General features: G+C 31.4%; 3 protein-coding genes across 3 annotated transcripts; 1 reads left to right on the top strand and 2 right to left on the bottom strand.

The window, feature by feature from the left end:
- Positions 1–295: 295 nt before the first annotated feature.
- On the top strand, positions 296–1,656 carry LOC125864420 (uncharacterized). Its single transcript, XM_049544419.1, has 3 exons — positions 296–440; positions 849–1,175; positions 1,269–1,656. The coding sequence occupies exons 1-3, from the start codon at positions 368–370 to the stop codon at positions 1,427–1,429; spliced, it is 561 nt and encodes a 186-aa protein (XP_049400376.1). The 5' UTR covers positions 296–367; the 3' UTR covers positions 1,430–1,656.
- Positions 1,657–2,556: 900 nt separating this feature from the next.
- LOC125864396 (serine/threonine-protein kinase BSK5-like) lies at positions 2,557–7,958 on the bottom strand. Its single transcript, XM_049544374.1, has 10 exons — positions 7,509–7,958; positions 7,172–7,392; positions 6,527–6,662; positions 6,096–6,229; positions 5,906–6,011; positions 5,598–5,683; positions 5,272–5,460; positions 4,489–4,653; positions 3,100–3,213; positions 2,557–3,011 (listed from the first exon to the last, which is right to left on the bottom strand). Exons 1-10 carry the CDS (start codon positions 7,588–7,590, stop codon positions 2,769–2,771), a joined length of 1,476 nt encoding a protein of 491 aa, XP_049400331.1. The 5' UTR covers positions 7,591–7,958; the 3' UTR covers positions 2,557–2,768.
- Positions 7,959–14,033: 6,075 nt separating this feature from the next.
- LOC125864405 (phosphatidylinositol:ceramide inositolphosphotransferase 1-like) lies at positions 14,034–17,775 on the bottom strand. The gene is made up of 12 exons (XM_049544403.1): positions 17,561–17,775; positions 17,342–17,431; positions 16,182–16,268; positions 16,020–16,088; positions 15,625–15,705; positions 15,317–15,388; positions 15,161–15,221; positions 14,975–15,077; positions 14,613–14,708; positions 14,482–14,528; positions 14,251–14,360; positions 14,034–14,173 (listed from the first exon to the last, which is right to left on the bottom strand). Exons 1-12 carry the CDS (start codon positions 17,591–17,593, stop codon positions 14,093–14,095), a joined length of 930 nt encoding a protein of 309 aa, XP_049400360.1. The 5' UTR covers positions 17,594–17,775; the 3' UTR covers positions 14,034–14,092.
- Between the last annotated feature and the right edge of the window lie 5,299 nt (positions 17,776–23,074).

Here is a 23,074-nt window from a genome sequence, read left to right as displayed (position 1 = left end):
ATGTCAAGTAAATTCAACTTCTCGTTTTTGCATAATTCGCATGATATAATTTATAAACGAAGAGATTAAATTGAATCTCTTTTCCTTCACGTAGCTTCGCCCTTGAATTTGAATTTTCAAAATTCATAAACAAAAACAAAAACAAATTACAATACAAATACACCACTCACCCAAAAATAAAAATAAAAATAAAAAAGGAACGACCAAACATAAAAAGTAAACGTGTGACCTCATGTCATCTTTGGTTTCTCATTGTCATATTTCCCCTATATATATATATATATTCAAGAAACCATTTCTCAATTACAACATAAATCCTTACAAAAAACACATTCTTAATAACCAAAAGAACAAAGAAAGAAGAAAAATGGCTTTATCCATGAAACACTCTTCCATTGTTCTTTTCTTTGCTTCCACCCTTTTCCTCCAAGTCGCATTAGGTATGTTTATATTAAATTTATTTTCGTAATTTTGATCATATCATGCTCGTTATCAATATGAATTAACATGTACATACGTATACAAACGGGAAATTTACATAGTCTTATCCTGCATTTTCTCTTTTGAAAAGACTATTTCCAAAGTTTAAAACAACGACTCCTATCAACATGCAAGATTTCACTTCAATCGATAGGTATACTATGCAGAAGTGTCAAATGAGCAAGTAAAAATGGATTGAGTTAATAAATAGATGAACTTATAACTCGTTCAAAAGTTACTTGAGTTGAAATGAGTCGAACCAAATGGTTTAAACAATAGGTCATAATCTAACCACACCCAACTATTACCAAGTTAACTTTTTTTTTCTTTATTACGATTATATATAACATATCAAAATCTTGTTACAGGGGAAATCACATGTGAAAACTTGCCAACAAATATTTGTTCATTTTCAATCTCATCATCCGGAAAGCGATGTTTATTAGAGAATTCAGCAAACGAAGATGGAAAATTAGAATATCAATGCAAGACATCAGAAGTTATTGTTGCAAACATAGCAGAGTATATTGAAACAAATGAATGTATTAACTCATGTGGTGTTGACAGAAACTCTGTTGGCATTTCTTCTGATTCTTTACTTGAACCTCAATTTACTGCAAAACTCTGTTCCCCTTCTTGTTATCGCAATTGCCCCAACGTTGTTGATCTTTACTTCAACTTGGCTGCTGGAGAAGGTAAATAATATGATTTGTTTATTTAAATGATTATACACACAATTTTTCTTTCTGTTTTCATTAACGTTACTTTATTTCAATTGAAATTTGCAGGAGTATATTTGCCAGATTTGTGCAGCAAACAGAGGAGCAGCCCACACCGCGCAATGATTGAGTTATTGAGCAGTGGAGCTGCTGCTACTGATGCTTCTGCTCCTATTGCTTCTGAAGATATTATTGTTGGTGCTCCTGATATTTCCCCTGCTTCTTTCTAATTTATATATATTATGTATACTATATTCTAAAAATTATTTTCCTTGGGAATTTGTTCATGAAAAGGGAGAGGAGAATTTGTTCTTATATTATTAAGATTGTAGTATAGTAAGAAATGGGAGTTTGATCTCATTGTTGATTTATTTTTACATAGGATTTATACGAAATTGTTGTTGTGAGAGAATCTGTTCACCAGTTTTTCTTCTGCTGAGACTTTAATAAAATGTTTTTCTTTCTTTACATGTCTCTTATTTTTCATTTTAGTTATCGAAATTATCTTTCGTGCCATATTTACTTTATCAAAGACACATAGATATATGTATCTCATGTATATGGGCAAATCAAATGTAATTTATTTCAGATATATTATATCCAAGTGTGATTCGTATGTATCTGGATATACTAACTCTCTCGCTCGCCTCTCTCCCTATGTATCTGTCTATCAAAATGTATTTGATATCAAAGATACATGTATCTGACCTGAAATCTAAAGGAGTGGTGTATGTTACTTGAAATTTGGTACGGAATTATTAATTAGCAAGTCAATATGTAATTATTTCAACCTATAGAGTGAATAAGTATTTAAGCTAGAAATGTTTGTGTAATTAGGTAGTTTTTCTCTGATTTAAATCTTAAAATAAGCCCTGTATCTTTCTTTTGTTACCCCATCATGTAATAGGTTGCTTGACTTGTTAGAGATTCGGTTTATGATATACTTTTGTTTGATTACTATTGTTTTCATCACACTCAACTATGTTGTAGTACTTCTTTTCACATGGGATGCTAAGAATTATATTATTATATGAAAAGAGACAAGGGACTTGGTGTTCGAGTTGTGGGATAATGTGTTTCTAAATGAATCTTAATTTAATGTCTCATCACTTATGATCCTCAAAACAAGCAAATTTGTGAGTTTGGAGTCGGTGGAGAGGGTAGTATGTACGCAGATCGTATCACTATCTCGTAGAGGTAGAGAGATTGTTTCTGAATAAGTTGAGAAACACCACAGAAATTAATAAATCTACAAGCACAAGTATACGTAACATGATTTATTGGCACTAGGGAGAACAAAATATTATTTTTTTAAAAAGCACCTTCTTACTACGTTAAAACTGCATAGCCAAACAAGTTGAGATTCCATTTCTATTAAACAAATCAAGAACAAAAGGGGCAAGAGAGGGCAATATATAATTCTCCAATGCCTTGACAGAATGTGAGCACAAAATCAAAAGTAATTTAGTTTAGAAATAAACTATTGACATAGTAACAACTTTATATCACAAGCCCTTTAAATATAAGAAACTTGAAAAATCAAGTAATGTAAATCTACACACTAGTATTTTAATTTTTGCTCCTTTTGCCTTCCAACTTTGTGGCTTCTTTTAGTGCTTCTTGGGCATCATTCTCCATCCCAAGGGTAAAAAGGGCAACAGACTGAAGATAAAAGGCGGTAGGCCACTCAGAGGATATAACCTGAGCTTGCATTGCATCTCCTAGAGCTTCTTGTGCCATGTCGCTCATCAGATAACACAAGCAGCGCCTCGCGTATATGGTTGGTGACACCATGGTCCCTCCATCATTGAACTGATACAACAATAATAGTATTAATGTAAGACTGTGTTAAAGGTAGACGTGAATCATTAAGACGATGAACAATTTTAGATGGTCATACCTGTGTGTAGCATTCAATGGCTGTTATGAAATCCTTGGCTCGGAAAGCAGCATCTCCTTGCTGCTTAGAATTCAAGGTTTCCTGCATCTGATTAGTCCACATTTGGAAAGAAAGCTGCAAACATATCAATGATCAACTTAGGTATAATTGTAGGTAACGAAAGGAGTATTACACAAAGTGTCTCTAATACACAGTAAGAAAGAAGAGCAACAGATCACTCAATTCTTATGCTAAAACTAGCATAACAATAAGTTCATTTTCTCCCTAATCAAATGAATTATTGTTCATGACCATCATATCACTCTATTATTTGCCTTTGCATTGGGAAGACTGAGGTTCAAGTAAATGCCAACACATTACAAACGTATTTGGTAGCAAAGTATATTTGTCATGAGATCTGACAAGCTACAATAGCAATTAAAAGAATACTATTACAGTGTTCAAGCAAAGCAGAGATTCATTTGGGACGGACGAAATTAAACATACAAGAGGGCAAGGGGGAACTATGAATTTTATAGCCCAAATTTGTTCACTGTAATGAGAAAAACTACCCTACAGAAAGGAAAATTTTGAGTTAAAATAAAAAAAGGGAGAAATCGAGAATCTTTTTTACACCTAATGGAAAAGAAAGAGAATAGACTGCTGAATAGATGTTATCATGTTTTTAACCGATGGAGTGTTGTACTATGAAAAGTCACAATATAACATTAGCATATCTTACTTCTAATTATTCCAGTAGTTACTGTCATAACAGTTAACACAAAACATCTTAGAATGCTTACATACCGACGAGAATATTACAAGGGCATAATAGTGATAACATAGGTCCCACTGGAAATGATATTTGATGGAAATAATGCACAATATCTCTCTAAAAGGGAAAAGAAAGTGGGCACTTACATGGGAATTATTAGAGTATACACATGATAACAAACTTGAATCACTATTTTTATCCTTTCTGGTCGTGGGGTTGAAAGTATACCAGAAACAGTCTCTATATATCTACGAGGTAGGGGTAAGGTTGTGAACACTCTACCCTCCCAAGACCCCACATGTGGGATTACTCTAGGTATGTTGTTGTTGAGGAGGCAGGATTGTATTAATGTATAAACAAAGCTGATGCCAAGGGAATGAAAATATGGAAAAGCAAGATGCAGAAAATGAAATAAGTCGATGGTAACTAAGATACCAGTAGAAGAAACATGTTGAGAAAATGGATGTCATTCATACAAAGTGTTCAATGGGAGAGGGAATAAGATTAAGTGTGTGAGATCACGAAAAGAATACTTTAGCAAGAAAGCAGCTTCCGTAGTCTTACTTTTCGAGAAACAAGAGGGACAATGTACATTTGGAAATCATTCATCATCAATAAATAGTAAAGGGACAAACCTCATTGGCAATTCCTTCATCATCCTTGTACCCCGTCTTTTGCAATATCTCATGAAGGGCAGTCAGATCTCTTCTCAAACATGCTTCACCCATTGTTGTCAACACCAATGGTTGGGGTGGGGTTGCAGCTCCATGTCTAATTCCCAGCAAAACATGTGATGGTACCTGGAATTCCATCATTAGGAAGTATAAGCATCAAGCATTATTGATACAATAATTATTGTTTTGTTTGATATGGTAAACTTCACCCCACACTCCCCCACCCCACCCCGCACACACAATCTTTTAAAGACGTCAAGACTTTTCTATTTTTTGCCCCTATGTGACTTGAAACACCATTTTCATGCTTGGGGATGGGAGATTTCTTTCCACTAAGCCATCACTCTCTTATCGAGTTGTACGAGACAGTTGAAAAATAAATAAAAGGAAAAAAATCTAGTCAGTTAACTCTGAGGCACATTTTACAAAGATAAATAGAACATGCTTCATATCCAAGAGTCAGAAGATTGTGTTCAATGTCACTCCACAACCATGGATGCACTTTCAAGTTCCATGAATAGTTGACGACATAAACTAGGGTCACAGGAGACACTTCTGTTCTATTGTGAGAACCAACCTCACTGAGAACTCAGACGACCAAATTTCAAGTGTCAAAGTTAAAGGAGAATGTATATTATACGCTCACTTCTATTTCTATATCATATATGAAAAGAGATTGCAACTCTTCAAATGTTGGAATGATCTCAACGCAAGTCAAGGGGGATTCAGCAACTTTGATTGTACCTCTGTTTCTTTCTGAATGGCAATAAGAGAATTAACAAGAGATTTTGCATTTGGCCTCTCACGTGCTTCATACTGTAAACAACGGGTGGCAAGCCGCACTAGCTCGGTTCCATCATCATTAGAAAAATCACCCTCCAAACAAGAATCCATCAACATCGACAAATTCTTCACCCGGATCAGATCAAGTGCCTACAGGAAGGTAAAATAAAAGCTTACATTTAGGTACTTTGAAAATAGAGTCAATAACGTGCACTGTTACATGGATTTCACATTAAGAGATGACATGATTTTCAAGTAAAAGGGTCCAACAATATTTCAAAACTTACATGGCTTGGAGGTATATGTTTTCCACTCAAAAGATCTAGCAACATTGTTCCAAAGCTGTAAACTACACTTTCAGATGTCACTCTTCCTGCCAATCATTAAACTTGTCTCAGTTTTTGCAATAGTTCAATAAAGGCATGAAATCATAATGGTACTAAAGGAAATTGCTGGCTGCAAGAAATACATAAATTAACAAAGCAGCACCCTCTCAAAGCTAGTTTTTTGCAGAAAACAACTAAAAGACACCAGGAGTCCACAATATAGAACACTAAGATGAGTAAATAATAGCTAAGAAAAACAGATATTTGACCTGTTCTCATGTATTCTGGAGGAGTGAAAGCCAAGTTTGTACTATAACTCTTTCCATCTCTACTGTTCTTCATCAGGCCAAAGCAAGAGAGTCTAGGATTACCATCCTGTAGAATGCAAAACAAAATTACAAAGCCACACAAACAGCAACTTATTAAGGTTAACAAACGTGAAGGTAAAACTAATTTTACCTGATCAAATAAGATTCTGTAAGCATTAAGATCATGATATATTGCTCGACCCTTACTGCTGCAGTATTCCACAGCTTGAGCTAAGTAAAAAGCCACCCTCAACCTCATTGCCCACTTCATAGGTTGGCTGTCCCCTATTGCATTTCATAGTAAATCAAATATCAGCATTTACCCTCAACTCATGAACTGATTCATTAGCCTTGTCAAGATATACTACAATTAAGGAAACAGCACATCACAGTCAATCTACCCTTAGAGAACACAATTCTTTAAGCCCATCGCCCCATCATATCCCTTAGACTGCTAAATCATGAAATTCTATGATCTAGACCGCATCAGCTTCAAGGAGTTATAACATAATGCTCCTACACTCCACATTGCAGTTATAAAGATTCAAGTATCGTTTAATCAAGACTTGAGTGAAATCTCACAGTGAAATAAATGCTTTGCAAGGGTCTCATTTGGCATGAACTCAGCCACGAGCAACCTTTGTTCCCCTTCACAGCAACATCCAAGTAGATTCGCCAGTCTCTCACTTCTCAGATTCCCCACCGCTTTAGCCTCATCCTGTGCATTACATAAACAATGTCCAAAACAAAGCTCAACATACAAACTGGTAGAATAAATTGGATAGATCAAAAAGAAATTGTGTTGACAAAGCTTGAACTATGACAAATATGTGCTCTCACTCTCTTTCTCTGAGCATTTAGATAAGGTGGCCATACACAATTCAACATGATTGTATTCCCAGTGGCGGACTTAAGAGTACAGTTTACAGGTTTACAGGAACCAGTAGCTTTTTCTTAGGCCTTGTAAATGCATTAAGAAATTCACCAAACATCTATAAATATCTAACCATAAATTTTGCAGTAGGAACGCATAAATTTTAAATCTTGGATCTGCCTCTGATTAAAGCAGGCTAAGGTCTAACTTAGTGTCTACTACCACCTATCAAAAACAAATCTTTTCATGTGCACAACAAAGAATTAGCCCCACTTTAAGTAAATAAATGTGTCCTTTTTCTATGATTACACATAATAATTCAATAAAAGAACTAGAGTTTCATCAAAGCTTACCAAGAATTGGCGAGAATCTGGCCAAGCAGACCTATTGAAGCGTTTAACAGCAACCCAATGACCATTCTCCAGCAACCCTTTAAAAACCACATTTGGGGCTTTCTCTCCATGTTCAGACACAATGTTATCCGCAGAAAATCCTTCAGTTGCAATCATCAGCACATCAAGACTGAATTCAGTAAAACTCGGCGACGCGTTTTTCCCATTTTCCCCTCCATTCTCTGCACAGATTACACTAATAAACTAACAAAACGAACAAGAACAGCAAATGGCATCAACCCATTCAAACAAAATCACATAGAAAATAGAGATTTTCTAAAAGAAAGAAAAAAAATACCCAGATCAGATAAATCATGAGGAGATGGTTTACGGCTTGAATGCCAACAGCAGAAAGAGAATTTGGAAGAACGACCACCCATTTCACAGCAAAATCTATCAGATTTCTTGAAAAAAACTTATACCCTCTTCGAGTATCAACAGAACAAAAGGGGGCAAACTGGAGACAGAAAAAAAAAAGGTGTCTATTTTATACTATATGGTATATACCAACTTTGTTTCTCAAGGAAAAAGATAATTACTATGTGGGTATCCAAAGAAAGGATTTTTTTTAAAGCTTTGTAAGCTCTGTTTTGTTGTTTGAAGATTAGATAAAAGGAGAAAAATGGGTTATATGAAAATGGTTGAATGATGAAGAAACAGTGATTTTCATGTGTTTAACTTTTCAGAGAAAGATGTGTTTGTGCTGCAAAGGGAATGACCTTTTCTTTCTTCATTTCTACTACTATTCTAGATTACAGAGATATATATATATATATGTATCTATCTATATTTCTCTCTCCATGTCTCTGTTTTGTTTTTTTATTTCTATTCTAGTCTAACTTTTCTGCGTTTGAACTTCCTTTTTTGTGCTTACACAGTTTTTTTATCGGTGTTGGATACATGTATTGAATTTGAAATCGAAATTTTTGGATTAAGGATAAAAGAATAGAGTGTACAAAAATTGAATGACTAATAAATCGAACCCAAAAAAAGTGTTATTGGTTTATTGCTATTGGTTATTGAGTTAATTGTTTTTAATGGTTTTATAATTAAAAAAATTGGGTTATTGTTTCGGTATTGATTTTTAATATTGGGTTATTGAGTAGGCCGGTAACCCATTAAGACTATAGTAATTTATTATTTTTACCTATACATAAATATTAAATATTAATCTCAATGTCTTTGGCATTTAGCCTTCAAATCATATTTTACTGTGGCTTTGAGTTTACAACTACACATTATACAAACCGTCAAAACTCAAAATCTAAAATAATAACTCTATTCCTCTTAATTTCTCATTGTGTTACACATGTATAGTTCTTTTCATGTTTGTTATTATTGTTTTTATTTTATGATCACGTGTAAGTTACATTATTCTCTTGTCACGAAATTTTTTTTAGAGAAATCATATATTTATTTGATAAATATTTTCTTATTGGCTAAACCAAAAATAAAAAATCGATAAAAAATATCATATTAATTTAATTATTGATTTAATGTATTTAAAAATCAAAAATCAATAAATATAAAACTGAACCGATTTGATGCAAACCCCTACTTGTTACTTTACTACGACTAGGCCTAACTACGACCCTTGGTGTTGCTTACATAGTATTGCTCTTTGATTTCTCTTCCTACTCACTTTCCTAAAATAAAAAAAATGTTTCAATAATTTTGCTTAACTAAATTATGACTTTTAGTTTGAAGTTAACTTGTTAAGTTTTTGATAGAGAAAATGATATCAGATTCACAAGATCTGACAAAATGACTATAAAAAATTACTTTCTGATTCAAAATATATGATGTTTTTAGCTGGACGCAATTTTTAAAAATGGAAAAAGGGTAAATATTTCTCTTAATTTTATGATTTAGAGCATATATATTTATTATTAAAAAAGTAAGGCATATATTGATATCGTTTAATAAATGATGAATATTTACCTTTTTCATTAATATATATCTATATTTACTTAATTAAAAAAATTATAATATTCCTTTTTAAATTTCAAAAATATCACGTGGCTTTCAAAAATTATTTCACCCCTTTTATACACTTCTAGACCCGACTTGAAAACGAAAAATCAATTCCTCTACTAAGTTATAAAATGATTTTGGATACGGTTTGAATAGATGAAAATTTATCTTTCTTAATTGGGTTAAGCTTGAGTGCAAAAAAAATGAATGAGGTAATTTTTTTAATTAAACGAGGGGTATATTTGGTTTAGTGTATTTTTTTATTTTGAAAACTCAAGTAACCCGCCGTCGTTATAATCTCTATTATAGTCGGAAAAAAATATCAAAAGGGAATCAATTCTGAATCTATGTGAATGACCTCCTTTAAACTAATTAAGTCATCCTTAAGTACATCTAGTACATCTTAACATAATGATGTCCTATTAATCTATTTAAATAAAAAGGAGAATGTCCTAGGTGATCTCTAAATTCCTTGTTAATTCATTGCTATAAAAAAAATTAGAACCTAGGATTGAGTCTCAAGGTGAATAATGTCACCTTGACTATGATTTAGTAATAAAATATGTATATAAAAAGTTACATGGCTTATATACATTTTTATGCGAATATATTTTTGTTAAATAAACCTGAATAGTTTTAACTAAAACTCAAAGGAATGCTTCTAATATTTGTTAATGGCTATTTGATATCTAAAATCTTCATTTTGCATTCAAATAACAAAAAAATTATTGACACACTCAAAACTAGAGATCTCATATCAATTTGAATTGGGAAGTTCAAACTACGCATTTTATTTCGCAAAAGTGAAGTTTCTTGATGTAAATTTCAATTCATTGGACTTCAAAAATAGTATTAAACACTAAGAGCCCCATTGAACTGGATGTGAAATCAAATTGATCTCAAATTAAAGTTTGTTTGAATACACAATTTAGAATATTTTAAGAGGTCACATTAATAAATTGCATATCTCCATATTGTCTTTATAAATCATAAAATCTCAAATTACATATTAATTTAAAATAATAATTTCATATCGGATATCCAAACTTCAGATAAAAAAGTGTTACAACGCAGGGGTTAATCCAATAAAAGTAGCTTCCAAAGGATAAAAGCCAATGGATTTGATTTAGACTCATGCAATTCTAGGTGAAGTATCACCAATTAGAATTTGGTCAATATTATTTTTTATGAACCAAGTTTTAGACCATGTCAAGTCAAGTCATTTTCATTTTTTTATTCAATTTTGCCAATGGATAACTTCATATCTTCCGCTATATATTAAAAGAAAATTATTACTTTTATTCCATTATGAATCTTGAATTCAAAAGTACCTAATTTTTTTCAAAAAAATAAACAGTGACTTGACCTAGTCAGTATATAGGAGGAAAATGCTAAGATTGGAGCTGGCAAATCCAATTCATAGTATATTATATTTGAAATAATTAATTTGAAGGTGTTGCATCACTGAATCTTGGGTTAGTAGTAATTTTAATAATTTTATTGGTAAATAAGTTATCTCGAAATTAATAATGATTATATTATTATATATTATAACTAGTAAATGTGTCCGCGCGGTTAGAATATTTTTCTTTAAAATTTATTAGAATAGAACTTTTCTGGTATTTTAATGTTAGTATTGTAATATAAAAATTATTTTTAAGAGTAAAGAGGTTATTCAATTATAGTTTACCATTTCTTTTATTAAAAGAAAAGGCAAAATTACAAATCATAACACTATTTTCTCCTAGTTTACATAATTTTATTTTACAGATTCATTAATTTGCTTTTGAAATTTTACAATGGTTAATTTATTTTTATCATCTATATGCATGGTTACATAATATCTTTAATTAGAGAGTTAAATAAATATTTTTCTCAATTTTCTTCTTTGCGAATTTCGTTAGTATAACACTATCAATTATTTTCAAAATATTAAATATTTTTTTAAAATATATATATAACTAATGTTTTTCATCAAGAGCAAAGGTTCCATAATCATATGATATACCAATAAGTAATATGTAGTTATTATGTGTTTTAAATTAAAATGCAATTTTCAAAAATCCAAATTTCATATGTAATATAGTTATGATAACGTTTTGGAATTGATGTTATGCACAAACAAAATATAAAGGATCCTTGAAAAGGGTAAAAGAGAAGTTAGGAATAATGGAAAAAAAGTTCAAAAAGGTACTTTGGTGCGAGAGAATAGTCATCATTGCGTATCATACAATTGTAATAAATTGCTAGTTTTAATTCTATCATTTGACTTTCTATTTATTTTTTTACTCCTGTTAATATTAACATTATTATGACAACAACAAAAAAATCATATAAATTTTTAGGCTTGATCTTTTGGAGAAGAAAAGATTTCTTTGGAGAATATTGTAAAAAAATGTATTTTGTGAATCTGCAGTAGTTGGATTTACATAGAGTTTGTACTAACAAATACTTATAACAATAACTTTGAACAAACATAAACAACAAAGTTTAAAATATGTACTCAAAAACAACAATTAATATTATAAACATAAATTAATGACCATAAAAAAACATACCCGGATCTGTAACAATAGAATGAAACAGAAAAAAAAAATCGAGCCCACTGAATGCAGAGTGTCTCCTTAAGGAAATTATTCTCCTCTAGTACCCGAGGTTTAAAGAAATAGGTCCTCTCAGGATGAAACAATTTTATTCACCAGTGTTATGATATAAAAATAATGGTGTCAGTGAGCCACACAACAGGAGCAAAATACACAAATATTTAATTGTGCAGAAGAAAAATGAAAAGAAGTTCAAAATTTTCATTATTTTAAAATGAGAGGAAACCCCTCTATTTATAGACAACAAAGTATAGCGTGAACAAATATTTATTGTGTCTTATCGGAAAGGTTACAACTCTTCGAAAATGTCACAAACTTTCATAAATGTTACAACATTTTATAAAAGTCACAACTTTTCATGAAAGGTGAATGCTAGTTTTGAAAATAAATAAATTAAAAGAGAATCCTTGTTTGTGGTGGCGCCACATAGGCGGGCCTAAGGTTCTCTTTTATATATATATATATATTATATGAATATATTCTTATTAGCATATGTTTGGTTCATTGAACTAAAAATAAAATATACAAGGTATATAAAATATACCATATATTTTGGTTTAAACTAGATCATAAATCGCGATAAACTTTTATTTCAATGTTCACCTCATCTAAATATCTTAAAGGGACCTTAGAAGAAAAGTTTTGGAGAAGACAAATGTGTTGTCTTGATGTTTAACTAACTATGATTGGTATTCATAATTATGGACTATGATATAAAGAATCCCGAAATTGTTAATCTCAGAATTACTATAAGTTACTATTCTAAATTAAATTCTAAAATTATATGTAATCCTTTTATCCCTCGAACCAAACGATTACAAATCCCTCAAAATTTGGACCTATTAATGAATTGGGACCAAATGAATGATGATCAACATCACTAAAAGAAACAAGTAGGTCCATTATGTTTATAATGTGTAGCACCACAAAGGTGTCAAGAGGACCCCTTCAATAACAGTATAAATAGACTTAATAACAGTAAGAATAGTGATTGTTAGACAGACAAACATACCCTAATTATGACAATATCCATACTCAATATCTCACTCACAAACATGTTGCCTGTCAAATGTAACAACAATAGTTGCATAACTAGCTGTTGACAGCCTATCTATCACTCACTACAACTTATACAGATTTTTTCTATCGTGAATTTGTAATATAAAATAAGACTTTTCTATATAGTTTTCATCAAATCAACTCATAGGAAAAATGCAAGTGAAAAAGAGATTCTTACTGAAATACTAAGATGGATTTTTCTTCATTGATTTAATCAAAATATTTGTAGGAAAAGTTACGGAAGACCTACTCCACTCAAGATATGTACCAATTAGATACTTGTCATTGACATGATGCACAATGTGTCCTACATTGATTTTTGTCAAATTTGTGTTCAATAGAAACAACTTTATGCAATATGAAGTATTTAATAAAATATTAGTTATAAGATTGGGAATAAAAAATCAGCTAGCAATGACAAAAAAAGGTACACATGAAGGTGGCATAACCTTTGATTGGAAATAAAATTCTCCCAAATTATTATAATACACAAATCCTGAACTCATTAGTCCAAAGATAAATTACCAGAATTGTCATTATAACGAACCATATATAATATTAGGTTCTACTATATAAAACAAGATAATAGTTTTGGGATAAAAAATTAGTACTATCTTATTCGTTGTTTGGTTACTAACTTTGGAATAAGTTATACTAGGACTAGTAATTCGTACCCGAATAGGGTAGAACAACACTACCAAAATTAGTTATCGATGATAAAATAATTAAAATGACAAAAATACCCCAAATGAAGGGGCTATTTAGGTGCAATCTCTATCTTCATCTGCAGCAAACATGTAAATGGGGCCATACATAAAGAAATTTACTATTTATGAATACATAGTGGTTCTTGATTAGTAAAACTTGTTAGTGCAACTAAATAACCATAACGATAACTACGCCTTAGTCCCAAAGGACCATCGTAAAACTTGTAAATTCGTCATGAATGCTTATAGCAACGGACATCTTTACATATTTCACATTTCTCTTCGACCCTTTTAAGAAATGAACAAGTGTACTAAAAATTTGGTGAGCACAACTAGAAAATAATTGCATTATCGGAAGAAAAATCGAATTCCATGATACATTGAAGCCACGAAAGTTAAGCTTAGGGACCATAGAGACATTCAAAGCATATCATCTAGATTTCGTATCCTACACTACAGACCAAAACTATTGAACTTGGAACATTGAACAGCAGTGCGTCAACCAGGTTCAGTTAGTTGCGCTCTATGCATTTTACTGTCTATACACCATTTGTTGCTGCTTCAACATGGACCGCGTTACCATCTTCCATGATCATCCCGTTGATTTGTGTTCTAGGCCTCTATAAACAATGAAGAAAGCAATTTCATTAGCTACAGATGATATCTAACTGGAAAAGAAATGGGTAAATCTCCATACCCAATCTTCAGGATCTGCGTTTCCGTTCAGAAGTTTGTGATTCTCTTCTTTAGTCTTGCTATCCTTGCTTACCGGTAGCAATGAGGCTGCACTAGTGCGGTCAGGCAGTTCTGCAAGAAACAGCTCATATTTCAGCTTTTCCTTACCCTTCTCTTTTGAGTGTTAATAAGAGGTAAATAAAACCAGATAAAAGAATTTGTTCGGAGGGAAGTTTAAAACTGAATGCCTAACCTGGTAATTTTTTGTCAACGAAGAACACTACTAGATTAACAGTGTACCTGTAGGAAAACAGTAGGGCAAATACGTTAGTCATTTGCGAATATTATGCAAGACAGCACCTCAAGCCGAAAAAAGGGACTCACCATGCCACAACAACGTCTACAGTGTAATGTTTACGCGATGCAACAATTAAAAAGCTCTGAGCAATAACAGCTATCCAAGCACATTGCTTTACAAACCTGCAGAATCAAATTAAACATTCGGTGACAAGATCAGGCTGAGCTGGAAAAATAAAATATTCATTCTCTTCTTTTATATCAGATTTAATTAAAATGATTAGTGATATTATGTGTAGGAGTTAGGACTGATCTAAAAAGCTTTATCCCCAACATCATCTATAATATCACTTGCACAGTCGCATTCACCAGTTGTAAAGCTAAATTTGGACATCAGTCCCAACTCCTACTCATAAAAGAACATAGTAATATCAAAGCAATTATATTACCTTCGTGTGCCATATTTCTGATACGTCCGCACAAAGACTAGGGAGAATATCATATGCGATGAAAATATCAAATCACCACAACCATAAAGTAAGCCCCGAGGAACTGCCATAAAGATCATTTAAGCACCAAAGATAAACAACCCAAAGACCGAAAATGCTATATATGTAAACGTGAATGCAACTTACAATTAAGTAGTAGAACTTCTAAAACATTATCAGGCCGAGGAAGTGTGGCAAGCTTTGAACCCTGGAAATTGCAGAATAAACTGTAAGGTGATGCACAACGCATAGAGACCACTAACCAACCGCAAACCAATAAATCATCAATTGGACCATTTCTACCTCACGGCAGTGATAATTTGGACCAGGAAGCTGTGTAGAATAGAATGTTAACATCCGAAGAAATTGACAAGCCTGTACCAAACAATTATTTAACAAATTAGAAGATATAATACATCAGTCGAGGTTCTCTCTAAATGTCGGAAGCAACGAACAAACATACGTATTTTATCGGACGAGAACAGAAAGTCATCTTTTGCCCAACATAAATCATATATATAATAAATTAATAATGATGAAAGAAACTACTCTAATTGAAAATTGACTTATGAAACAAAAGGAAGGTGAAATATAAGAAAAAGGGCACTTACAACTAAGAATGTCAGGACCCTGCACCATATCAGAACCGTATAGATCTTTTTGGTCTTAAAAATGAAAGGATGGAATGTCCACTGCGGTAAATGACGAGTAACAATTAGATCAATAACACACAAAAATTCACTTCATAGGTAAATAAATAAACTATAAACGTTAAGACAAGATAATAGCCAGGTGAGGATTATGAAATCATTGTGGCACCACGTTATCATTTCTAGAGTCTTATGTCCAGGCATTCCCTATTTTTAAAACCTAAAGTTAGCTTGGCCTCACAGTTTGCCTTGAACATATTCAAGTACACGTAAAAAGTTTATAACTAACAAAAAGAGGGAACAAAGAGACTCAGTGTTAGCTAGTGATGGAAAGATTTATGTGAAAACCAACTCACCAAGACAAAAGATAGAAAAATGGTAGTGAATACAGTTTCGCTTATATAAGCATTGTCTGACCCAAGCTCCTGGAAGTTTACAAGGAAAGAAGAAGAAGAAAATAAGAATACACCTCTTCCAAGATAGCGGACAGATGTAGAAAAACAATAAATAAAACTAACCGGAAGAAGAAAGTAGCCAGCGTCCTGAAGAGTTGGTCCAGGTCGATGTAAGTAATGAACCCCACGAGCACCAAGTCCATGGATGTACTGAAGAAACGAGACAGATAAACTCATCTAAATTAACAATGATCAAAAGTAGAAACTCAATTTTAGAACGTCTTTTTCCCTACAATGTGTGACACCCAAGCAAACATGCCCCTCGGCCTGATGGCTTCGTGCACAACTTGGTGATACATCATATAGTAGTCAACGACAGTACTCAATGGCAGCAAAAAGTGTACGTACGAAATGTAAAACCACAAATTGTTACACGAAATGAAAGAAAGCAAAATTCGATGTCTCTCAATCTCTCCTCACCCGCAACTTGATGAGTAATATTTTGCTACTTATGCAAGTCAATACTAGATAAGCTAACCTTAGCAGAAAGAAAACAGAGAAAATCGTAGTCATCTTAATTTTTAGTCTAATATACACCATTATAGATGGATATTCTTAATCCATAAAAGGCAGACATTAACTCTCCGCAAATTTACAACTACATCAATTAATCAGAAAATACTATTTCCTGCATTTGGCCAACCAGGTACCCCGGTAAAATCATTCGACAATCTAATAAAAAATTTCCACCGTAACAAAACAGCATAATACATACATATGTCCTTTTAACTTAGTCATGCCCTACAACTTTGGGTGTGCACAAGTAGGCACTTAACCTTGTATAAAGTTGAACAAGTAAACACACACCTCCTACATGGCATAATACACAAGGACGCCATGTAGGATGCGTGTAGGACGTGAATTGCCATGTAGGGCGCCAAGTAGAAAGAGTGTATCTACTTGTTCAACTCAATAAAAGTTTAAGTGTCTACGCACACTAAAGTTGGAGGCCATATATGTCAAATGAGCAAGTTAAAAGGGCACGTTAATGTATTATACCAAACAAAAACAACACACACCCAATTAATAAGGGCTATATCATTTTCCATGCCCAAAACTTGTAGCATTTGTTCCAAACCTTTGAAGATTAAAAAAAAAAGTTCAGCTTTTGCCAAAAACTGTAAGAAAAGCCTTTCTCCTACGTGTTTTCAGTTGTTGCAAATCTAAAGAACTTTTCATTCTCTGCAACAAAAGTTGATGAAAATGAAGAAAGAAATAGAAACCTGAAATATTAATCCACCAAGAATATACTTCCAATTCTCGGCAAGAAGATTAATCTCTGTTGTTGTCTCTACACAAATTCTCCTCCACAGCTACTCTCCATAACAACAACAACAACAACCATCATCATCACAATTAAATAACCAAAAGCAGAACATAATAAAACAACACATTATTTTCTTATCTCCACAAAACAAAATTTCATGAGGAAAAAAACCAACCTTTGGAGCCTCATGACCAATATAAAACGACATCTTTTTTTCTTTCTTTTTCGTATTTACATTATAATAAACCAACTTTGAATATCAACATCCTTCATCTAAAAACCCAAAATTGACGATTTTGAAAACAACCCAATTCCCCAAATTGAGTTTGGAGAGAAAAAAAAAAGAACAAATTTTCAACAGGCAATGAAGTTGAAGGAAAATCAGTCCAGCAGGATGATTTTTTTCTCTGTAAAAAAATTCCTGCAGATTGATTTTCCTTTTTGTGTGCCAATTGGTAATGTTACTTTGAAATTATGTTTCTCTCTCTTTCTCTCTCTAAGTTTCTCTCTCCATTTTGGTATGTCTGCCAAGGAGTTGAACACGGAGCGACAGTTCAGAAAAACGGTGGATTTTTTTTTTTGCTTTACACAGCTTTTGAGAGAAAGATGCTAATATCAAAATCGCCCTAAACACTCTACTAAAACACGACGAAATTACAGATTCCTGAAAATGACATCCAAAATTATTCGAGTTCGAATTGAAGCCTCAATTAAATTTAAGTTGTGCCGCTTATTTGGGAGAATACTTTCAATAGGATTCTCTTTCAAGTTTGAATTTGAGACTTATGATTAAAGGTGGAGTAGTACATCCAAAATTAATTCATGCACTTATTTTTTTATGTCAATCTAAAATAATTTATCGTCTTATAATTTTAATATATTATTTTTTAAAATTATCTATTAAATAACCTCACATAAATTGAGACGAAGAAATAATTAAGGTGAACAAGCCAGACTTTTAAGTTTATCGGTAATTTTTATTTAGACACTTGAATTATAGCATGTTTTGATTGAGGACTTGAACGTATGATAATGTACTTCTATAGACATTTTCGCCTCAAATATTTGGAAACACTCGTAATGTAAATAAGATAATAACTTATGAATTGTTTGGTATGTGAGATGAAATAAGTACGAATATATAATGCGATTATTTGATTTCACCTTTCATTGTAAATGTCTTTATTTTAGTACAAATAATGAGATAAAATACATTTAGAATTAGTTAATACCTCAAATCAAATATAGAATAAAAATTAATATCAGGAGATTATTATTCTTATTCCACTTACCAAATGACTCATTAAAGTTTGTTACCTCACTTAGTTATACACATTAATTTAAGCAAAATGAAAAATCGCATGACAATCTAGTTTTGATTGATGTATATAACTAAAGTAAGCAAGCACATTTTGTTAGCTAACTTATTTAACTTATAAGTATTTGATCACGATAAAATATCTAATAAAAATATTTCTATTATGTCAAATATTTAATTAAAATAAATTATAATTTAGGTATTCAAATAAAATTTTACCGATAAATATAATTTATTTAAGGATATGTAGTTGATATTATATGCGATCGAGTAATTAATAACGCTATAAAAGAGATGGCAAAGGCCAAATGATGACAAAGAGGATCTAAGTAAGCAAAACATCGAGATATCTCACCTAATTAATAACACTACAAAAGAGATGACAAAAGCTAAATAAATGTAATGAATTTATTAATATAAATATACTATTTAATTAAAATTTAATGAATTCAATCGAACTCACATACGATTACTAGACATGGAACTAATCATCAAACGGAAAGTTCAGTTATTATCTACTTATAAAGTTATGTTTATGACTTTATAAAGGGAATAGTGACTAAATAAAAAATTTAAATTACGTTATTAAATATTTTTCTTAATATGTTTAGTTGTGTACATTATCAGGGGCGGATTTATGTGCATGTAAGGTGTGTCACGTGACACGACTTCGTCAAATTTTTTTACGAAATATTCCTACATAAAAAAATAAAAATCAAAATATTAAAAGGTAAAAACAATTAAAAGGACACCCCTTACACGAGAATGCTCCTAGTGCAGATGGTAAAGGTGCCGTATTGAATGTGTTGCGTCCCAAGTTTGATTCCTTGGTATGTGTTTTTTTCACGTTTTTTCACATTTTTTTTCCCTTCTCTCTTAATTTTTACCTTTTTCCCCACGCTTTAGAATTTTTTGTTTTAAAATCAAAACAGTAGGAAGGTCCCTTCATTAAAAACCTATTGATCCACTCTAATTCATTCAAAATCTAATTACTCTTTTTTATTTTTAGAATTAAAATAAAATGCAAAATCTTTGAGTCCTTTATCGATTAGAATTATAGTTGAATAAAAATAGTACTGACTCCTTAAATCCTTATATTTATATATTTACTTCTAAGTTTCTTCAATCTTCTTTCCGTTCTTGTTCATCCATTATCATTATTCGACATCTCGAATCTCCATATCATGTTAGTATTTTTTTGCTATTCTATTTATTTTATTATGTGCTTGAATTTTTATTTTTACTTGTTCATACTAATTATTTTATTTTTTTTATTTGCAATCCTCTATTATTTGATCCTCAATAACTAATTGTGCATATTACATCATATTGTTCTAAATTTAATCGTGCAGTAATGGAGATCTATTATTCTAAGAAAAATTACAAACATCAATTTATATATATATATATATATATTATTTTTTTTATTTTTTGAATTATTAACAAAGGTTATCCAACAAAATTAGTGATCTAAAATTAAATATAAGGCCCTGTAACTTCTTCTTTTTCATTTTCATTTAAAGATGTTAATCTTTTATTTGCAATACAACCTATTAAATAATGTTGTATAATTATTTTTTTAATAATATGAAGATGTGAGTGATTTAATTTAAAATTCTATAATAATATCTATTTAAAGAATAGACAAATTTTTGAAATTTTTTAATTTAATCAAAATTTTATATTTTTAAGAAAAATTATTTTTTCAGAAAGTTCACTATTAACGGGCCTCAAATTTTTGGAGGTCTAAAGCAAAAGTTTCATTGATTTTCTTCTTGAGCCATTTTTGTTCCTTAATTTGTGACACATCTTTGAAAAAATCTTGCGTACGCCACTGTACATTATCAAACAATTTCAGTTAATATAGATTAGAGTCCGTAGTATATTAATGTTGGAAATATGACTTCGAAGAATATGAAGTCGCGAGGGTCCTGGCACGATATCTAGAATCATCAATAATAACAAATCCTAAATGAATGGGTTGTTTGGCGTGAAGAATAATACCAAATAGTCTTGGAATTGAATTATAATGCCACTTAATTTATTGTTTGGTTGTCAAGTTTGGAATAACTTATTTTGTGACATCAGCCGTAAGAGGATTCGTTTGTGACTTCCCCCTTTCGAAGAGTTTTCAATCGCGATCCAAGCTGAGCAAAGAATCAAAACCTTTCCCAATAAATTATAGGATTCGTCGAATGTGAATTAATAANGAATCATCAATAATAACAAATCCTAAATGAATGGGTTGTTTGCCGTGAAGAATAATACCAAATAGTCTTGGAATTGAATTATAATGCCACTTAATTTATTGTTTGGTTGTCAAGTTTGGAATAACTTATTTCGGGACATCAGCCGTAAGAGGATTCGTTTGTGACTTCCCCTTTCGGAGAGTTTTCAATCGCGATCCAAGCTGAGCAAAGAATCAAAACCTTCCCCAATAAATTATAGGATTCGTTGAATGTGAATTAATAATTAGTACCGAAATAATTTATTCCTCTCTTTGGATTGTATAGTAATCCGGGATAAAAGTAGTAAACGACAAAAATATCCTTTTAAACCCTTTTTATACATCACTTTTCCGGGGACGACTCCACAAGATTGGGGACTTAAAGCGAAACTTAAGATAGGGTCCCTAATATTTTATTTTCTTTATCAATATATATATACTTTTATTTAAAATCTACTTTTCTAGCTTTTTAGATGTAAAGTCATTAATTACTGTTTTAGGATCGATTTGTTTTAATAATTCCTTTGTGATTCTTCAAATGACTTTGTGATTTCATTATCGTACTTTCATCAAATTGTCTCTTACGAAATTCAGGTTCTATATTTACTCATATGCAGTTTTCTTAGTAGAAATCATAACACTCATAGTACAGTTTTTTGTTTAAAAAAAAACTACATATATAAGTAATTCTTTTTCTTAAAAATGGGGTCCTCCAAAAATATGGGGCCCCAAACGATCGCTTTAGTGGTCTAGGGGTTAAGACGAGCCTACACTTTTCACATTCATGAAGGGTGTTATTGTAAATAAATAGGTTGTTCTTAAAATATATTATTTTAAATACAACAAATCAAATACTCAATAAATATATTTTGCATAACTTATTTCATCATAGCTAATCTCATTATAACGTAAATTCAAATCAAACGGACTCCAAAGACTATACTTTTGCTATTTTAGAAATTTAAAACAAAAGTAGCAAAATCTTTGGGAAATCCGTCTAGAAATTCTACACAACCTCTAGCTAGGCAAGTACGAAACTCATTCATTCATACAGAAAACTGAACAAAAATGGGGTCTACATAGAAATAATTTCTTTCCTTTTTTGGGAAAGCATTATTATTTGGACCTGTTTCACCGTGTACTGTTAAAATATTGTTAAAAAATCTTCGATTTAAATATAACAAATTCAAGTAAAAAAAGAAGAAAGCACAGTAGAAACTATAAAAAGAGAACAATAATAACAATAACAAAATAATGTGATAAATAATAATTGAAATAACATATGATGATCGATATATAAAAGACATAATACATAAATATGCCCTTTAACTTGGCTTCAAATCACATTGATGCCCTTCAACTTTGGTGCGCACAAGTAGACAGTTAAACTTGTATAAAATTAAACAAATAGACACACATGTCCTACATGATATCCTACATGTCATTTTTTGTCCTACGTGTATTGTATCATGTAGGACTCATGTATTTACTTATTCAATTTTATATAAGTTTAAGTGTCTACTTGTGCATATCCAAAGTTGGAGGACATAAACGTAAAATGAAGCCAAGTTAAGGGGCACTTTTATGTGTTATGCCTATATAAAATAAGTACTACTATAAGATTGCAATTAGTATTATGACAGACATCAACAATTGTAAATTTTCGAAAAGCAAGACAACACTCCATTACCTTCTAATTTTTTACCATAATACACAAAAAAACTCCAAAAAATCATTTACACAATTTTCACTCACAAAAATCTAAAAGTGACTCTGACATATATTCATGTTCAACTACAATTTTAATTTGTAAAAATTATATTTAACTAAAAAAAAATTCACTTTTATTCTTCAAATTTTACAATTTTTATGTCCAAGCGCCGTTTTTAGTATTATTCTTTGGAATAGATTATTGAAAGAATCATTTTAGACCAATGGGCTATAGGGTTAAAGGCTTGATTGTGGTCCACTATTTAGTATATTTTTCTTTGAATATTAGTAGGTTATCCTCAATTCTTTATCATACTTAATTTATAGGGTACGATTGGTGTAACCGTCCCACTAAGCAAAAGGCAAAATTTGGTAATATTGCAAAATTTCAGTGCAAGGTTCTAGTTGGTAAATATTTTATGTGATATCTCATT

This window comes from Solanum stenotomum, chromosome 5, assembly GCF_019186545.1.
Source record: "Solanum stenotomum isolate F172 chromosome 5, ASM1918654v1, whole genome shotgun sequence".
In the NCBI taxonomy this organism is placed as follows: domain Eukaryota; kingdom Viridiplantae; phylum Streptophyta; class Magnoliopsida; order Solanales; family Solanaceae; genus Solanum; species Solanum stenotomum.
Note: the sequence above shows the minus strand (reverse complement) of the source record. Positions and strands in the feature narration are given on the sequence as shown.